This window comes from Nicotiana tomentosiformis, chromosome 9, assembly GCF_000390325.3.
Source record: "Nicotiana tomentosiformis chromosome 9, ASM39032v3, whole genome shotgun sequence".
Classification (NCBI taxonomy): Eukaryota; Viridiplantae; Streptophyta; class Magnoliopsida; order Solanales; family Solanaceae; genus Nicotiana; species Nicotiana tomentosiformis.
The window spans coordinates 336,943-357,896 of record NC_090820.1 but is presented as its reverse complement, the minus strand read 5'-3'; the positions used below and the strand labels follow the sequence as shown (position 1 = coordinate 357,896).

Below are 20,954 nucleotides of genomic sequence, written 5' to 3'. Positions count from 1 at the left end.
GCCGAAACCTATCAAATCACGTCCGATTGACCTCAAATTTTGCGCACAAGTCATAGTCAACATTACGGACCTACTCCAACTTCCAAAATCGGAAAATGACCCCGATATCAAAAATACCACTACCGGTCCAAAACTCCAATAATTCGACTTTCACCATTTCAAGCCTAAATGAGTTACGGACCTCCAAAATATAATCCGGACACGCCCCTAAACCCAAAATCACCTAACGGAGCTAACGAAACCGACATAATTTCATTCCAGATTCGTATTCACATAGTTCCGACTACGGTCCAAATCCTAAGGCTTAAGCTTTCATTTAGGGACTAAGTGTCCCAAAACACTCCGAAACTCAAAACCAATCATCCCGGCAAGTCACAATAGCAGAAATAGATATGGAAAAAAGCAGTTATTAGGGGATCGGGGCTCTAATTCTTAAAATGACCGGCCGGGTCGTTACAAGTTCAAATAATATCAAAGAGGTAAATGAGCGGCAATTAGCACATTAGACCCACAAAATACAGTAATATCAACAATCAATAAAGCCAAGTAAAAATCATATTAACAAGATTGAATTCTTGAACCCTGAACCGGAGATTCTGGGTTGATTCCTCAGCAGAGTCGCCAGAGCTGTCACACCTCCTTTTTCCCGATAGGGGTAGGGGATAGGGAGTTTTTCTAATTAAAGTAACATTATTCGAAATGGGATTATTTATTTAATTTCAGAGTCGCCACTTAGGATAATTATGGTGTCCCAAGTCACCTATTTATTTTAAATCCCAAATCGAGGAAATTGACTCTATCTTACGGTCCGCGAACACAGAAGACCAAGTAAGAAATTCTGTTAACCCGAGAGACGGTGTGAGGCGCTCCCAGATTTCGTGATTTTAGCACGGTCGCTTTATAATCATATACCTGGCTTTAATTACGGATTATTACATGTTTTAGAACCTATGTGCATTTTATCTTTTACCGCTTTTATTTGCTTGATTATTCGTAATTATGAAATTATCTTGAAATGAGTCACGCGTACGTGTACTCGTTTTGTTTGGTATGTCAAAGTTATGTCACGCGTATGTGTACACAACTAATAACACTTTATTGATGTTAAGATTGTTTGGCCAAAGTCACGCGAACATGTACCTGGATTTATTTTGAGAATCGTAATTATGTCACGCGAACGTGAACACAATCATGATAATAAATTAATTAAGAGCGTGCCTAAAGCAACTACGAATATTAATGGGTCAATTAATTTTCCTAAATTTTAGACAACATGTGAGAGGTCATAGATTATGAAAAGAAGATTTGGAGAAGATGTGCATCATTGTTCTTAATGGGCTCATATTAACATAACAACTCGTAGTCCTCTGATTTAAAGGCTTACTGTGAGCATGTAATTTTTACCTTACCCAAAATATTCCTACAAAATTAATGAATAAATTAGTCCTATTTATTTTTAGATTTTTTTAAGGATTTCTTTTGGTGTTTGTTTGGAATTATTTGCATTTTTAGTCGCATCTTTTTATTTTTAAAGTTATGAAAACTAACAAAAAATATTTAAACCTTCATCATATTGCATTGTTAGGTTTTTAATTTAATTCAATGTCTAAGTACATAATTAATTACTCCATTAAAAGAAAATCACAAACAAATTATTTGTTTTGACATTTTTAAGTTTTAGTATTATATTAGCAATTTTTCTTTTTAAATCTAAGATTGACTAATTATGTAAATAATATAAATAGATAGTTGGTTTAATTTTACAAATTAAGGTAATTTAGTATTTGTTTAAATTAAATAGATTTTAAAGAATTAATTAAACAAAGTGGGGTTTAAATTAGCCTAAATTGGAGTGGGCCAGGGTAAAAAACTAGCCCAATCCCCCGAAATCTAGCCCAATCACCGAAGCCCAAATACCCCAGAACCGGTCCGCCCCATCACTAAACCAAATGACTCCGTTTAGGTGCCAGGCGATCCTGGCCGTTCATCTTCATAAGATTAACGGCTCGGAACTCGCCTGCCATTTTGTATATAAATGTCCAAATGACTCCTACCCCCCCATTTCATCATACCCCCCCCCCCACATATCTCTCTAACCCTATCGACGACTTCGTCTCTCATCTCTCTAATCAAACCCTAGCCGCCCCTATACGCTCCTCTCACGCCGTCGCCAGAAATCGCCCTACGGCGGCGGTGGACCTCCAAAGCCATCCAAACTTACCCTACATATTCTCTTCATCCTCTAGAATCCCACCATGACAACTGATTCCCCCAAACCCCACCAAAATCAACAAATTTTAGATCTTAGATCCCAGAAACCCTAACCCCGCCGCTGGAAATCCCCTACGGCGGTGGTGGACCTCTAAAACCACCCCAAACTCACCCCATACCCTCCTCTCATCCTCCTAAACCTCATCTTACCAAACAAATTCCTAAAATCTCCATCAATAATCCTAGATTTGTCAAAACCCTACCTAGTCCGTCTAAAGATCCTCAGGCCAAGAACTTCTTTCACGGGTCTCAGATCCCAGATAGGAGTCTTGGCATGAGGGTTTTTTCACGGTTAGACCCATTTAATTTTGTTTTTTTGCTATTTTTTCTGTTATTTACGCATTTTCATTTTTTTTTGTTATTTTCGCATTTTTTTTAATTATTTTTGTTATTGTTTCCGCATTTTTTATTTATTCTGTTATTTTCCTTTATTTACGCATTCTATTTTTTTTATTTCTGTATTTATTTTTTTTAATTATCATTGTTCGTTATACTCTGTTATAATTAATTAACTAATTAAATCGGACTTAATTAAAAATATACAAAATCAGGGCTTAAATATATCCTATTAATTTTTACATCATTTGTTATTTCGTTTGCATTAATTAATTAGTTAAAACGGATTAATCAGTGTTAAGTTTATTTTTTATTTTTTTGCTTACTGTTGTATTTTATTTTCTGTTATTTATTTTTAAATTAATTGGGCCTGGCTGAATAGACATGCATATAGCTTTGTTATTTTATTATTGGTTATTTATTTTTTATTATTATTGGGCCTGGCTAAATAGACGGGCCCATAACTTGGTTAAATATTTTAGAGCCCAAGCTCTTCAGGCCAAGAGTCACCTGACTCAGGCCCAGAACCAATCTGGTTTTGAGGTAATTCCAAGACCCTTAAGGGTCGATTTTGGAAACCTAATTCTAAAATTAATTCAGAAGGTACTAGAACTTTCTAGAATAGGGACAACTGTCCCAATACTGATTAGGAAAATAGGAATAAGATCCAAAAATATCTAGAATCTGGACACTTGTCCATTTTCTGAGATAAAGAAGGTACTAAAAATTGGACAGCTGTCCATTTCTGTTAAGAAGATGCCATTTTCCCTAATTTATAGGGAATTCTGACAGATTCTTTGTACCTTGATTCTTATCCCTTTTCACCTCCTCACTATATAAATATATTCTTCCCATTTCATTAAAGAGGATAGATTTTGAGTGACAATATACACACAGAAATCTCTGCACTGCCTGAAAGAAATTTTCCTTTCATCCTTAAGAGAATAAACTTCTTTTCTTTTCTTAGAATCGGTCTTGATCTTTCAGAATCAAAAAATATCTTCCTATTTTTGAAATCTGGTTTCATTGCTGCTGCTTTGCTTCAAAGTTTATTTAGAGACTTATTTTCTTACTATTTTCATTTCTCTTGCTGCTGTCAAGGTACTTCCTTGACAATGTAAATTTTCATTCTTTTTGCTGTGAAGTTTCATTTACTGTTTATAAAGTGTGTGGTTGGTTTGAATGTGACTGGATATTTTAAGCTAAGTTATCACCCAAATGATGCCGGTAGAGTGATATATCATATGTAAATTCCTGAAGGATTAATTATCTAGGCAATTTAGGTGGTACTGTTAAAATGTCAGCAAATTGTGAAATAAGTTTAAAGCTTTGTGTTCATTAGATCTGTATGCAATAGTGAGAATAAGAGAAAAAACAGTCCAAAAAATTTGTTTAAGTAATAACAAGCAGATTTTTATGACTGTTCAGTTAGCCAAAACAAGAAATGTAATAATTTTGTTTTTTTACATCTTCTTATGCTATAGACCCGCTTGATATTTTAGCCATTTACTACTATTTTTTTAGTGATTAAATATAATAACTCAAATTTGTATGAAACTGGGTTGTTCACAAGATAATTAATGTAGCAGGCTTTGATACAGTTACAGGCCCAAACCAATTGGATCCCTGAAACTGTATTTTAGATTTTAGTTTTTAAATTAAACAAATACTTTGATTAAAGATAATCACTTTAAGATTTTCAAATATAAATGAGTTTTAAACTTAGCATTTTAAATGAAAAACTTAGGCAAATCAGTAGGAAATTTAGTCAAGTTTAAATAGATTTCGATTTGTTATTCAAAGATCCTTTTACTTCTGCTTTAAAGTATATACAAAAGATAGGTAAATTTTACATATGTCAATACCAATGTTAAATTCAAACTCATTCAAATAAATATGCATTGGGCCAGAGTCATTCAGACTTATTACTAGTCCCAAACCTCTTAATTAAATGTATTTAACTGATTAGATGCTTAATTGGGTCAGAGTCCAATTGGACTCAAACAGACCCAAATTCTTTTCCAATTAATTCAGTGGTATGGTCCAAACAATGGACAATATAATCATGGGCCAGAGTCTATTTGGATTCAGTCCTTATCAGGCCTCAAACTTCTAAAAAATCTGGGCCTGATAGGCAGTTTGTAGATAAGCTGCCCTATTAGATACAAACAAATATGTAACATTAGTGTTGAACCTTTATACCTAGATATACGATATAGTATTAGAAACGTAGGCATGACTTTAGGTACTCATACTTAAATTAATTATTACAATTATGTACACGCATGCATGACATCGTTGTGATACCAAAATAAACCAAGGTACATGTTCGCGTGACCATGGTCAAACACTCTTAGTAAATAAAATGCCTTAATCAAATACTCGTAGAAATGCTTTTAGGCGCGAATTTTAAACTACTATCGTGGTTGCGTACATGTTCGCGTGACGTGATCTCGATTTTCAAATAAATCCAAGGTACGCGTTCGCGCGACTTTGACTATTTTTCTTAAATAAACCAAATGTCGTGAGTTGTGTACACATACGCGTGACATGATTTTTGACATACCAAACTAAACGGGTATACGTACTCGTAACTCGCATTAAGGTAATCCTTTAGATAAATCAAGTAATTAAAAGCAGTAAAGGATAAATACACATAGGTCCTAAAATGAGTAATTAGATCAAATAAGCCAAGTATGAATCATTAAGCGACCGTGCTAGAACCACGGAATTCGGGATTTTCTAATACCTTCTCCCGGGTTAACAGAATTCCTTACCCGGTCTTCTGGTTCGCAGACTTTTAACGGAGTCAAATTTCCTCGATTTGGGATTTAAAATAAACCGGTAACTTGGGACACCATAAATTATTCCAAGTGGCGACTCTGAAATTAAATAAATAATCCCATTTCGAGTAATGTCATTTAAGTTCGAAAAACTCCCTTATCCCTATACCATTCGATAAAAAGGAGGTGTGATAGCTCTGGCGACTCTGCAGGGGATCGAACCCAGAATCTCTGGTTCAGGGTTCAAGAATTCGTGCTTGTTAATATGATTTTTACTTGGCTTTATTGATTGTTTATATTACTGTTTTTGTGGGCCTAATGTGCTAATTGCCGCTCATTTACTGTTTTGATATTATTTGAACTGTACTAAACTATTTTTTAACGCCTCCCTTCTGAGTCTTCTAAAAAATATAGTGCACACGTACGCGTGGCCCACTTTTCTGTTAGAGGTAGTACCAAATAGAACGAGGATGGATCAGCCACTAGGCCGGGTAGACATTCTTACTCCCGGTACGTCGCTCCCACCTCGGCTCAAGTTGTCCTCTTGGGTAAGCCATGCATAGAACACACTCCCAAGTTTAAACCTAAAATAACATAGCCTCACGCCGGATCCCTAGTAGGTACGTTTGTTTGCATCACGTGCATTTGACTTAGGGAACTCAACATAGGGGTTGGGTTCGTCTAGGACAGGTGTACCCGAAATAAAAGACCATCTTGATGCATCTTACCTTCTATGTGTGCATTTATTTGTTTCGGCTTGTTTGTTGACCGGCTAAGGAAAGAAAATCAGCAGAAAAATCAAGAGTGAGGTAGGATAGAAAATTCACCCGGTTCTAAAAATCACGGTATTTGAAAATGCCTCGAAACTCTGCCAAAAGTTTGAAAAAAAGAGAAAAAAATAAAAAATAAATAAAATTTATCAATATCATGCTTTTCCAATTATGTCAAAACTGACCGAACTACGTGGGTCTGATTCTCACCGAATGTGAGATACGTAGGCAAACCTCATCGGTGCCGACCCCAATTATTTCCAATCAAATAAATAAAGTGTGTCCATTGATCAAAAATAAAACCGACCCAGCTTCGGTTAAGTCCTGTGCCGTTTTTGCCGTAATAGCCTTGGAATGCCTTTAAATTGTCAAAGGGTTATTTTCGCTAAGAACTGACATATTTGTCAATAAATCATCACTTTTCCCAGAAAAGTGCCTTACTTCAGCCTCAAAACTTTATTCAAAAGTATGAAGGGGCCACTTTTGCAAAATAACCATTTTGGTCGAGGTTGCACAAATAGACACTTTTACTTCTGCTGGTCTTGTCTTTCAAAATTAGAGTTAACCTTAACCATACCTGCTCACAAGTACAAAATGAATATTGTCCAGAATCCACCATTGAATACCGTAGAGCAAGCTCCGCTACAGCTCCAAATGTGGTGGTATGATTTAGACAAAGAGGGTCAAGACTGGGTAGTCGAACATCTGGGTGCTCTCACCGATATCATGAAAGTTAAGCCATGAAATGACGTAATCAATGCTTTAGTGACTTTTTGGGATCTTGTCCGTAATGTCTTCCTCTTCTCAGATTTCGAGCTCACTCCCACCTTGTAGGAAATAGCGGGGTATAGAGGTTTTGGGCGGGGTTTGAGAAATCAACAGCTTATATTCCTGAGGCCTATGTCAGTGCACCATTTCTTTGATGTCATGAACATCAGTAAGCGAATAAGAAAGAACCATGTGAACGAGGGCTGCTGCTTATTCTACTTCCTATACTCCCGATATGGGCATCCAGAGGGATTTGAAACGCATGAAAAAGGGTTGAACAACAAGCAAAGCAAAGATACTTGAAAAGTTCACCGTCGTTTTGCCAAATGAAAAGGGGACAGTTGATATTCGTATGGCTAGAATTGCACAAGTCCTAACTGACAAGGAAGATCACACACTCACTCCTCTAATATTGTCGGATATTTATCGGGCATTGACGCAGTGTAAGTCGGGGGCGACATTCTTCGAAGGTTGCAACATTCTTCTACAAATGTGACTAATTGAACTACGGTCCAAGCAAGAGCAACTTCATTGAAAGCTATAAAGAAAGAGTGAAAGATTACGACTCCTCGGAAGGGGTTGAAGCTTGGATCGTCCACTTGATAACTTTAAGGGCAAATTAGATTGAGTGGAATTTAGGATGGCTCCTGGTGAGGGAAGTTATATATATGTCAGCCACGAAGAATTATTTGTTATTGATGGGCCTGAGAAGTGTCCAACCATATGCACCCAAAGGGTTCTAAGGCAATTGGGAAGATATCAAGTAGTACCTGAGGATGAAGACTTGAGTACCCAAGTTATTGAGCTACATCCCGAAGCCCTACTTCCAGAAGCCTTGATTCAACAAATCTGGAATGGGTGCCGATATTTGAAAGAGGATACTCAAGTACCGATCTTGCCAAAGGCGAAGTAGATTTGGGCTATGCCACATAGTTTGAGAAAAGGAATTGCATCGATGAGGAACCAGAGCCCAAGCCAGAAAGGCCCGCCAAAAGGCGTCATGTTCAAGCTTTTGATGACAAGATCCAAGAACGGTTGGCCCGGGGAAAAAAAAGAAATATCAAGACACTATCCATACCTTGGAGGAAAAATTGAGAAACCTCGCATTTGACAATGATTTGCAGGAACAGGTAGCTGAAGGTGAAAAGAGAAAGTTAACCCGAGAGAACGAAGCGCTCCGAGCCCAACTCCGGAATGTGAGGATAGCCGCCGAAATGCCTGTAAGAAGCAAGAGAGATGAAAAGATCATCAACAACTTAAGAATGAAGGTCCATGACTATGCAGCTGACTTGATAAAAACCGAAAAGAATTTGCTAGATGCTCAAACAAAACTAGCTAAGGGGGGCAGCAAAACAGACCCACCATTTGAGACAGAAATATGGCAAAGAAATAACAATTCTAAAGGAAAAGTTGTTTGCCCTTGGGAATGGGATGGTCCAGCAAACCAAAGATTTCAAAACAGAAAAAGAGCATTCTTACGCACTAATCTGCCAACTAGAAGAAAGCGTGCAACAACTACAAGACCAAAACAACACAAGTGCACAAGTGTTGGAAGCCCGGGCACAACAGATTGGGTGTATGCTTCAAGAGAAAGGAGTCATCAGAACTAGGATCAAGGAAATAGCTGACTATGTTGTGATGGAATGTCACGAGTGTGAAGACATGACTAGGTCCATGTTTTTCGCTTCTCTGATGACCTTCGTCCACCAAGTAATAGATGACTTGGACCGTCTTCAAGAAGATATTGCGCGAAGGCCCGTGCAAAGACCAGCTAATGCCCCACAGGCTCCAAGAAGACCAGTAGAAGCTCTCATGTATTTTTGATTAACTAGTTTTCGAGTCTGTACTTTCCTTCTTTCTAGAGTTTTAAATTGTTTTGTCACTTGTTTTGAGTCTGTATTGTTGTCAGTACTTTAATTCCCTGTAATGAAAAACCCAAAAGAAAGAGATATCCTTTATTAATGAAATGAAAAATTGCACTTTGTTACTTTGTATTCCCTGAACTACATAATGATATGATTCATGCGGCGCCATGATACGTAGGCAATCCACGTAGGATTTGATCATAACCCTAAAAGAAAATAATTAAGAAAGCAAAAGAGAGAGAGAGAGAGAGACAATAAAGGTGGGATGAAACACGCAGCCGTTGCAAAACATCTTAGCAAAACGTTTAACTGTTTAGGTGCATTGCATCCCCAATATGCGATTCCCTATGTGTTAAATGTCTCAAACTAACCGGTTTGTTATGTGTGCTTTAAAAGAACAAGGTTCTATTTTTAGATGGTTGGTTTTGTGGTGGTAATCTGGATTCACACCCTTATTTCACAAGATCTAAAGGAAGTATCGCCATGGCCTTAGAGAGTCACCTACCTATCGTTGAGCCCGAAGAGAGCCCTGCATCAGTTATCCCACAGCTTGAGTCAGCAACTGCTGAGGAGAATAGGCGGTTAAGATGCCACATGTTAGAAATATGGGATGCATGGTCCAATGGCAGGGAGCCACCCAGTACTATCCCTGGTTTCCCTGAGTTAATCCCAAGAATGGGAGGAACTGCCAATGTCCTTATCTCAGTAGCCAACCCATTCATGCCATTTGGGTTCCCCACCATGACAACAAACTTCACTGGAATGCCTTCTAAGGTTTGCCCCGAGGCACTATCTTCAGGAATACCATCTACCGTGTTCACAACACCACCAACTTCTAGTATGGCACAACTAACGCTGCCTCGACAAACCTTCGAACTATCAACTTTTACTTTACAAGCTCCCCAATTCCAATTGGACATCGCTCGGGTTACCCCAAATTCATATCCTCAGCACCCACAATTTGAATCTCCCGTAGAACAGGAGAGAGTCTTAAGGAATCCTGAACAAGAGGAGATGGTACGAAAAATGAAAAGTATTGAGCAAAGCCTCAAGAATATACAAGGCCTGAGTGGTCAAAAGAGCGTGTCATATGCTGATCCGTGCATGTTCCCTCACGTGCATTTACCTGTGGGCTTTAAGACTCCAAAGTTTTAAAGATATGACGGGCATGGAGACCCGATTGCTCACTTAAAGTGATATTGTAACCAGCTGAGGGGCGCTGGTGGAAAAGAGGAGATGTTAATGGCCCACTTCGGAGAGAGCCTCACCGAAATCGTGTGTGAATGGTATATAGACCAAGATATCTCCCATTGGCACATATGGGATAACCTGGCCCGGGATTTTGTGAGGCAATTCCAATACAGCGTGGACATAGCTCCAGGCAGAAATGCTTTATCCAACTTCAAAAAGAAAGCCTCGGAAAGCTTCCGAGAATACGCTATCAAATGGCGTGAACAAACAGCCAGGATAAAACCCCCGATGGATGAGACCGAGATGGTCAGTGTCTTCTTACAGGCCCAAGAGACCGATTATTTCCAAAACATGATGTCTGCCATGGGCAAACCGTTTGCGGAGGCCATTAAAATTGGATAAATGGTAGAAAATGACCTAAACGCAGGCCGTACTTAAGTCAATCAGCTCTAAGAGCCACTTCCTAAGCCATTCAGAGCGGCTCGGGAAGTTTAGCAAGCCGAAAGAAAAAAGAAGAGGGAGCCATGATGGCTTCGAGCTTAAGAAACTCTCGGCGACCCCGAGATTATTCTGGTCCACCTTCCAGGGCCCCGCAACATTATTACCCCTACCAAGATGCAGCCTATGCTATGACCCCTCATCCTTATGCAGTAATGAACGCTCAACCGTACACCCGGCCACAACAACATTACAATCAAAATAGAGCTCCACCTCCAAGAATCAACCCTCATCCTCACCAAGCTCCGTATAATCCCCGTCCACCACAGAATAATTACCAATATAACACCTGTCCCCATGAACCACCCAGAAAAGCTGACTTTACACCCATTGGTGAGTCGAACTCCAGCCTCTTCCCGAAATTAGTCCAAATGGGCCTGTTGCAGCCTGTACTGTCGAACAGACAAAACCTAGAATCTCCATCCTACAGGCTAGGTACCAGGTGCGCTTATCATTCCGGGGCAGAAGGGCATGATACTAAAGATTGTTGGACCCTTAAGAGAGTAGTCGAGAACCTGATAGAAGAGAAAAGGGTAGTGCTAAGGGATGAGGAAGTCCCCAATGTAACCAATAACCCGTTACCAGCCCACAACAACGGGCCGGTCATCGGGATGATCTGTGAAGATAAAGAATTCGACCCCGCATTAAAAGAAATTATTGCCATTGCTGATTCAGAGAGGAAACCTAAAGCAGTGGCAAAATAGGTTACGAATGAGAAAAAGATGAATTCCACTCCCCAAAATGAAGAAAAGGACGGGGAAGCAAAGACAGGGACATCACCTGCCAAAGAGGCCATTCTCTACATCCCAAGAGCCCCCAGAGAGGGACAGCTCATGTTAAGCCCTCCCAAGAGATTTAAGCTAAGGAAAACCACACCAAATCTGCCAAAAATGAATGTACCAAAAGGGACTTACGTGGCACGGAGGCCATTCATTCCACCTAGGTTGGATGAGCCTTTGATCATCAGCTGCATGCCACAAAATCCCAAAAAAGACACTTCTGCCATTCCTTGGAACTACAATCAGACAATTGTCACATGCAAAGGGAAGGAAGTTAAGGGGGAAGTGAATGAAACAAACCAATCTGGGAAGTATCATAACCCAAAAGAATTGAACATAACCAACCAGAAGCGTTTTCCCCTCAAAAAGCTTGTAACTGCTGAAGAAGCGGAGGAATTCTTCTGAAAGATGAAAACCTCGGAGTATGCTGTAATTGATGAACTGAGAAAAGCCCCTTCCCAGGTTCCACTCTTGTCTTTACTGATGAGCTCAAACGAACACCAAAAAGTGCTTCTAAAGATGCTGAATGAGGCATACATTCCAATTGAAACCACGGTTGAACAGTTAGAAAGAATGGCAGAGCGATTTTTTGAGGTCAACAAAATCCCCTTCAGTCGAAATGACTTGCCTCCCGAAGGAGCCGCCCACAACATGGCCCTTCACTTGACTGTCAAGTGTGAGGGATATTATGTGAAAAGAATTATGTTGGATGGCGGGTCCGGAATTGATATTTGCCCTCTATCAACATTGCAAAGGATGGGAATTGGGACTGAAAGGATCAAACCAAACAATGTTTGCGTGCGTGCTTTCGATGGTGTCAAGAGGGACATGATAAGGGAGATATCCTAACCATTGGCCCCGTAGATTTTGAAGTAACATTCCAAGTTCTGGACATGGACACTTCCTATAACTTTCTGTTAGGAAGACCATGGATCCATGCAGCAGGAGCCTCGCCCTCTACTCTCCATCAAATGGTCAAGTTCGAACATGAGAACCAAGTGGTCCATGGAGAAGATGAACAGTAAATCTACAGGGACCCGTCAGTCCCATACCTCGAGGCAAGAGACGGAAACGAGCACATCATCTACCAAGCCTTTGAAATTGTGCTCGCCGACCAGTGCAAGGAAAGAACCGCATGCCCTCAACCTTGTTTATCAAGCGCATTAATCATGGTCGCCAGCAAAATGATCAAGCATGGGTACAAACCTGGAAAAGGGCTCGGGGTATCCTTACAGGGCATCACAGAACCCGTCACCTTGGCTGCCAACAAGAAATTCTTTGGCATAGGTTTCTAAGCCACCGATATCGACAAAACATGGGCCGATAAATGTAAGAAAGATGGGTGGGTTTTGCCTCAGCCAATCCCGCACCTCGCCAAATCATTTGTTAAGCCAAGATATATAGAAGAAGAAGAAGAAGAAGAAGAAGAGGCCATCACGGCCGATGAAATATAGGATATTTGTGAAGCAATGAGGCAAATGCTCTATGAAGTCCACATGGTCCAACCGGGCGAAGGCTCGAGCACTGCTGAGGTTCAATACATGGGGCCCAATGCTAAATTGCAAAACTGGTAGGCTACTCTATTCCCAGTCAGGCGGGAATCCTGGTAGATCAGTCTTGCCATATTTTCTGCATTCCGAGTTATTTCAGGGTGTAACTCGAATGTCTTTAGTTTCATTATCTTTTTAAATTCTGATGTAAACCCTCCTATCTTCAAAATTCAATGAAATGAAATCAATATTTCATCGTCTATGAATCTTTTCCTGTTATTCTTTCTGATTTTGCTATCTTTCTCTTTTCAGTTCTAATAATGCGGACTTAAATAACATGACATGCTTGCGGACTTCATGCCCAGATCCTAAAACGTTGTCTAACCCCGAAATAATGAATCAAGAACCAGAATATGACGAAGGTGAGGATTTTAGGAAAATAAATTGAGAATTGGAACAATTTGAGAATAAGACTACTAAGGCAGACGGGTTCACGCCGGTCATATGTACTACTATTTCGCATGGTTAGAGGACGACATAGCTGGGGATGCCTAAGCCAAACCTAAATAAAACCAAGCCAGTTAATTTGGGCAGTTCAGAAGAGATCAGAGAGACCATGATAAACATTCACGCCGAGGAAAAAACTAGAGATGCATTGATCCAACTCTTGTTTGAATTTAAAGACGTGTTTGCCTGGTCTTACGATAATATGCCAGGACTAAGTGTCGATCTAGTGGTACACAAGTTGCCGACTTATCTCGGTTGTCCACCTATCCAACAAAAGTAAAGAAAATTCAAAACAGACATCAGTGATAAGATTAAAGAAGAGGTTGCCAAACAATTAAAAGCTGGTGTGATCCGAGTAGTCCGATACAACACATGGTTGGCCAATGTAGTCCCAGTACCAAAGAAGGATGGGAAGATCCGAGTATGTGTGGACTATAGATATTTGAACAAAGCAAGCCCTAAGGACAACTTTCCATTACCCAACATCAACATCCTTGTCGATAATTGTGCCAAACATTAGATACAGTCTTTTGTAGATTGTTATACTGGGTATCACCAAGTCCTGATCGATGAAGAAGATGCAGAAAAGATAGCTTTCACCACACCATGAGGGATTTACTGTTACAGGATCATGCCATTCAGTCTGAAGAACGCTAGGGAAACTTACATGAGGGCTATGACTGCCATTTTCCACGATATGATGACCAGGAAATTGAGGTGTATGTGGACGGCGTGATCATTAAGTCCAGAACGTAGGAAGACCATGTGAAGGATTTGAGAAAGTTCTTTGAGCGCCTGCGCATGTATGATTTGAAATTGAATCCAGCTAAATGTGCATTCGGAGTTCCATCTGGGAAGCTTTTAGGGTTTATAGTCAGTCGAAGGGGTATTGAGTTGGATCCAACAAAGATAAAATCTATCCGAGATCTGCCACCTCCGAAAACTAAGAAAGAGGTCATGAGTTTGCTGGGAAGGTTGAATTACATCAGTAGGTTCATCGCTCAGCTTGCTACCATGTGTGAGCCCATATTTAAGCTGCAAAAGAAAGACGCGGCAATTAAATGGACGGATGAGTGTCAAAAAGCTTTTGAAAAAATCAAAGAATATTTGTCAAATCTGCTGGTGTTGGTTCCGCATAAGCCTGGAAGACCTTTGTTCTTGTACTTAATGGTTCTGCAGAATTCTTTTGGCTGTGTCCTCTGACAACATGATGCGACCGGGAAGAAAGAGCAAGCCATATACTATTTGAGCAAGAAATTTACTGGTTATGAAGCCAAGTATACTTTGCTGGAAAGAACTTGTTGTGCTTTAACTTGGGTCGCTAAAAAGCTTAGACATTATTTGTTGGCTTATACCACATATCTCATAACCGGAATGGATCCCCTGAAGTATATATTCCAGAAACCAATGCCTACGGGAAGGCTAGCCAAATGACAGATCCTGCTCACTGAGTTTGACATTGTCTATGTCACCCGCACAATCGTGAAAGCCCAAGCCTTGGCCGATCATTTAGCTGAGAACCCGGTTGATGATGAATACCAACCCCTAAGCACTTATTTCCCAGACGATGAAGTGAATTCAGTTGAAGTAATCCCAGAAGATACTAAGACTTGGAAAATTTTCTTTGATGGAGCTGTAAATGCAAAGGGTGTTGGGATTGGGGCAATTTTGATTTCGCCTATGGGTCAGCACTATCCGGATATAACCCGGCTTTGGTTCTTCTGTACGAATAACACCGCTGAATATGAAGCTTGTATCATGGGCATGAACATGGCAATTGATATGGATGTAGAAGAATTATTAATTATGGGAGATTTTGATTTGATCATTCGGCAAGCACAGGGCGAATGGGAAACTCGAGATATCAAGCTCATCCCATATCAATCCATTGAATTCAGGTATATTCCTCGATTCCACAATGAGTTAGCTGACGCGCTAGCTACTTTAGCTGCAATGATGTCATATCCAGGCAACGTCCATATTGACCCTTTGGAGATTCAAATCCGAGAAAGACATGGTTATTGCAACACGGTTAAAGTAGAACCAAATGACCAACCATGGTATCATGATATTAAAAGGTTCTTGAAAACAAAGGAATACCTTGAGCAGGCCAATGTAGACCAAAAGAGAACCATTAGAAGGCTTGCTGACAGTTTCTTCTTAAGCGGAGAAGTGTTGTATAAGAGAACTCCAGATCTGAATCTTTTAAGGTGTGTAGATGCCAAAGAAGCCGAAAAGATCATGAACGAAGTGCATTCAGGAGTATACGGCCCTCCACATAAACAGATATGTCTTGGCAAAGAAAATCCTGTGGACAGGTTATTACTGGATGACCATGGAAAAGGATTGCTTTAGTTTTGTTCAGAAGTGCCATCAGTGTCAGATACACGGTGACCTGATTCATGCACCGCCTTCAGACTTGCATGCTATGTCAGCACCTTGGCCGTTTGTTGCTTGGGGTATGGATGTCATTGGGCCGATCGAGCCGAAAGCCTCAAATGGGCACCAAATGGGTCGAAGCGGTCACTTTTAAAGCCGTCACCAAGAAAGTAGTGGTGGACTTCGTACATTCCAACATTATCTGTTGTTTTGGTATTCCAAAAACTATCATTGCCGACAACGCTAAAAATTTGAATAGTCACCTGATGAGGGAGGTATGCGAACAGTTTAAAATTACGCATCGCAATTCTGCCCCTTATCGACCAAAAGCCAAAGGCGCCGTTGAAGCGGCAAACAAAAACATCAAGAAGACCCTCAGGAAAATGATCCTAAGTTCTAGGCAATGGCCGGAGAATCTGCCTTTCGCATTATTGGGATATCACACAACCGTGCACACATCAGTCGAGGCTACGCCTTACTTATTGGTTTATGGCACTGAAGCCGTATTACCCGCGGAAGTCAAAATTCCCTCTCTTCGAATCATTGTTGAAGTAGAGATCGAGGATGATGAATGGGTCAAAACTCGGCTGGAATAGTTAACTATGATTAATGAAAAGTGGATGGCCGCAGTTTGTCACGGGCAGTTGTACCAACAAAGAATGGCTTGTGCTTACAACAAGAAAGTGCGGCCTAGAAGCATCGAAGTGGGGCAACTCGTTCTAAGACACATTCTCCCGCATCATGAAAAAGCAAAAGGAAAGTTTGCACCAAATTGGAAAGGTCCGTACATTATAAGAAAACTGCTGCCAAAAGGGGCATTGTACTTATGAGATATTGACGAAAATAAGCCCAAAATGACTGTCAATGTAGATGTAGTCAAAAGGTATTATGTTTAACCCCTTTCGCGATCTTAATACTCTCTGATTAGGATGACGAAGGCTTTCATTCTCGCTACCCAAATACTATCAACGTTTTGTAAACCCTTTGAGTTGGTTACTCTTCTTTGATCACCTTCCTTGGAACCTGAAAGTTCAATTATCAAAAAAAAAAAAAAAAATCAAAACAAAAATAAAAAATAAAAAATGTTTCCTTGAACTACGTTCGACTTGATTCCAAAAGGATACGTAGGCAGCCTCACTCTGGGAATCAGTCACACCAAAATAAAAATCCAAATTCCCCCGAAGATGAAACTGGGGCAAAATTTATAGTGGTTTGGCGGTGCTTTTTCCTGAAAGGTCCCAAGGTTGTAATTCAATTCAAATTCTTTCTACCCAAATCCTGTTCAAGTCCTTCCGACCAATCGGTAAAGATGTCCAAAATAGGAGAATACAATGACTTGGATTTGATGCGACCAAATGAGAGAAATAAAATAAGAGAGTTTTATCGGTGAAAATCCACACGAGCATCATGAGGCGATGGTAAGTAGAGAAATTGAAAATGAGAGAGTCTCATTAGTGAAAACTCGCAAAGAGCACTACAAAGGGATGGTGAGAAAAGAAATGAGAAAGGTTAGATGGTGAAAACCCGCAAAGGGCACCACTGATCGAAAAAGAGGATAATTGGTCACTGACATGGACAAAGCCCAGGGCAAGGTTTCTCAAATCTTGAGGTATAAGCTATGATGGATTTCTGAGAGTTGGACGGTCCGCACAGATCGGGCATCCAGTCCAAGAGGCATGTCATGTTCATTGAAGTCCGCGTACCCTCCAGATAAGTCCTTATTTCCTTTCCCCGAAAGGGATACCTCTTATCTAAATTCATTTTCCATTCCGTTGTGTGTTTTTCTTTCAATCCCTTTTGGTCTAATTCTATTCAAAATTGAGACAAATAAAGGATGGCAAGACCGATCTATAAGGTTCTCATTTGATACAAGTTAGTATGCAAAAAGCGCCCAGCCTCGGCAGGTGCATCGAGTCGACCTCGACCAGTCGTGATATCTGATTCTTCGAAATTAATAATTCCCAAAAGGAAAGGGATTAAAGTCAAAGTTCCACAAAGGCAAAAAAAAGTTAAAGAAGGTTAAGTCCCACGTGATTAACCGTCCTGATAAGATTTTGTAAAAGTCAAGATCTCGAGGGTTAGAAATAAAACCAATCCCCAGTGAACCAGCAAGCAATCAAAATCTTTGTCCAAAAGACGGGCCAAGATCGAGTGACCAAATAATCAAGGCCACAAAAACATACAACTGTTTCGAACTGACAAACTATTCTTTGTTGAAGAAAACGGAAAACATGTGCAACCCGAAAGCAACCTCGCAAAAGCAGAGGCAACCAAAAGGAAAACCGCGCAAAGGCTGGAAACAACCTTACAACAACAGCTTCAAAAGGGAAGTCTCCTCCAAATTTCTTTCCCGCATTCAAACGTCCTCTAAAAAATAAAGGAAGAAAAGAAGAAATAATGTTGAAAATAATTCAAAACTACGGTCTTTGGTCCCCAGCCGTGTCTTTTCCAACAAAAGGTCCCACTCCCTAATTGATGCGAGCATAACCTGATGACTTTCCAACATAGGGTCCCACTCCCTAGTTGTTGCCATCATAACCTAATGACTTTCCAACATAAGGTCCCACTCCCTAGTTGATGCCAGCATAAGTTGATGACTTTCCAACGTAGGGTCCCACTCCCTAGTTGATGCCAGCATAACCTGATGACTTTCCAACGTAGGGTCCCACTCCCTAGTTAATGCCAGCAAACCTGATAACTTTCCAACATAGGGTCCCACTCCCTAGTGGATGCCAACATAACCTGATGACTTTCCAACATAGGGTCTCATTCCCTAGTTGATGCCAGCATAACCTGATGACTTTCACACATAGGGTCCCACTCCCTAGTTGATGCCAGCATAAACTGATGACTTTCCAACGTAGGGTGCCACTCCCTAGTTGATGCCAGCATAACCTGATAACTTTCCAACATAGGGTCACACTCCCTAGTGGATGCCAGCATAACATGATGACTTTCCAACATAGGATCTCATTCCCTAGTTGATGCCAGCATAACCTGATGACTTTCCAACGTAGGGTCCCACTGCCTAGTTGATGCCAGCATAACCTGATGACTTTCCAACGTAGGGTCCCACTCCCTAGTTGATGCCAGCATAACCTGATGACTTTCCAACGTAGGGTCCCACTCCCTAGTTGATGCGAGCATAACCTGATGACTTTCCAACGTAGGGTCCCACTCCCTAGTTGATGCCAGCATAACCGGATAACTTTCCAACGTAGGGTCCCACTCCCTAGTTGATGCCACCATAACCTGATGACTTTCCAACTTAAGGTCCCACTCCCTAGTTGATGCCAGCATAACCTGATGACTTTCTAACATAGGGTCCCACTCCCTAGTTGATGCCAAAACAACCTGATGACTTTCCAACATAGGGTCCCTCTCCCTAGTGGATGCCAGCATAACCTGATGACTTTCCAACATAGGTCCCACTCCCTAATTGATGCCAGCATAACCTGATAACTTTCCAACATAGGGTCCCACTCCCTAGTGGACGCCAGCATAACCTGATGACTTTCCAACATAGGGTCTTATTCCCTAGTTGATGCCAGCATAACCTGATGACTTTCCAACATAGGGTCCCACTCCCTAGTTGATGCCAGCATAACCTGATGACTTTCCACCGTAGGGTCCTACTGCCTAGTTGATGCCAGCATAACCTGATGACTTTCAAACGTAGGGTCCCACTCCCTAGTTGATGCCAGCATAACCTAATGACTTTCCAACATAGGGTCCCACTCCCTAGTTGATGTCAACATAACCTGATGACTTTCTAACGTAGGGTACCACTCCCTAGTTGATGCCAGCATAACCTAATGACTTTCCAACATAGGGACCCACTCCCTAGTTGATGCCAGCATAATCTGATGACTTTCTAAAGTAGGGTCCCACTCCCTAGTTGATGCCAGCATAACCTGATAGCTTTCCAACGTAGGGTCCTACTCCCTAGTTGATGCCACCATAACCTGATGACTTTCCAACGTAAGGTCCCACTCCCTAGTTGATGCCAGCATAACCTGCTGACTTTCTAAGATAGGGTCCCACTCCTAGTTGATGCCAGCACAACCTGATGACTTTCCAACATAGGGTCCCTCTCCCTAGTGGATGCCAGCATAACCTGATGACTTTCCAACGAAGGGTCCCACTCCCTAGTTGATGCGAGCATAACCTGATGACTTTCCAACGTAGGGTCCCACTCCCTAGTTGATGCCAGCATAACCTGATGACTTTCGAACATAGGGTCCCTCTCCCTAATGGATGCCATCATAACCTGATGACTTTCCAACATAGGGTCTCATTCCCTAGTTGATGCCAGCATAACCTGATGACTTTCCAACATAGGGTCTCACTCCCTAGTTGATGCCACCATAACCTTCCCTAGTTGATGCCAGCATAACCTAATGACTTTCCAACGTAGGGTCCCACTCCCTAGTTGATGCCAGCATAACCTGATGACTTTCCAACGTAGAGTCCCACTCCCTAGTTGATGCCAGCATAACCTGATGACTTTCCAACGTAGGGTCTCACTCCCTAGTTGATGTCTACATAACCTGATGACTTTCCAACGTAGGGTCCCACTCCCTAGTTGATGTCAACATAACTTGATGACTTTCCAACATAGGGTCCCACTCTCTAGTTGATGTCAACATAACCTGATGACTTTCCAACGTAGGGTCCGACTCCTTAGTTGGTGTCAGCATAACTTGATGACTTTCTAACATAGGGTCCCACTCCCTAGTTGATGCCAACATAACCTGATGACTTTCCAACATATGGTCCCTCCCCCTAGTGGATGCCAGCATAACCTGATGACTTTCCAACATAGGGTCTCATTCCCTAGTTGATACCAACATAACTTGATGACTTTCCAACATAGGGTCCCACTCCCTAGTTGATGCAAGCATAACCTGATGACTTTCCAACGTAGGGTCCCAATGCCTAGTTGATGCCAGCATAACCTGATGATTTTCCAACGTAGGGTCCCACTCCCTAGTTGATGCCAGAATAACCTGATTACTTTCTAACATAGGATCCCCACTACCTAGTTGATGCCAGCATAACCTGATGACTTTCCAACATAGGGTCCCACTCCCTAGTTGATGCCAGCATAACCTGATGACTTTCCAACGTAGGGTCCCACTACCTAGTTGATGCCAGCATAACCTGATGACTTTCCAACGTAGGGTCCCACTCCCTAGTTGATGTGAGCATAACCTGATGACTTTCCAACGTATGGTCCCACTCCCTAGTTGATGCCAGCATAACCTGATAACTTTCCAACGTAGGGCCCCACTCCCTAGTTGATGCCAGCATAATT

At 41.1% G+C, this 20,954-nt stretch overlaps 1 protein-coding gene across 1 annotated transcript; it reads left to right on the top strand.

Annotated features, from left to right (window-relative positions):
* The first annotated feature begins 12,154 nt into the window (after positions 1-12,154).
* LOC104106848 (uncharacterized) lies at positions 12,155-15,613 on the top strand. The gene is made up of 3 exons (XM_070186038.1): positions 12,155-12,282; positions 13,064-13,173; positions 14,823-15,613. The coding sequence occupies exons 1-3, from the start codon at positions 12,155-12,157 to the stop codon at positions 15,611-15,613; spliced, it is 1,029 nt and encodes a 342-aa protein (XP_070042139.1).
* The last annotated feature ends 5,341 nt before the right edge of the window (positions 15,614-20,954 follow it).

Excerpts from the sequence above, each read along its gene's own strand:
- LOC104106848 (XM_070186038.1), top strand. The coding sequence starts at position 12,155 with ATGGACACTTCCTATAACTTTCTGTTAGGAAGACCATGGATCCATGCA. Across the intron at positions 12,283-13,063 it reads GTCCATGGAGAAGATGAACA|TTCTAATAATGCGGACTTAA; the intron begins GTAAATCTACAG and ends TTCTCTTTTCAG. Across the intron at positions 13,174-14,822 it reads AGAACCAGAATATGACGAAG|ACGATGAAGTGAATTCAGTT; the intron begins GTGAGGATTTTA and ends CTTATTTCCCAG.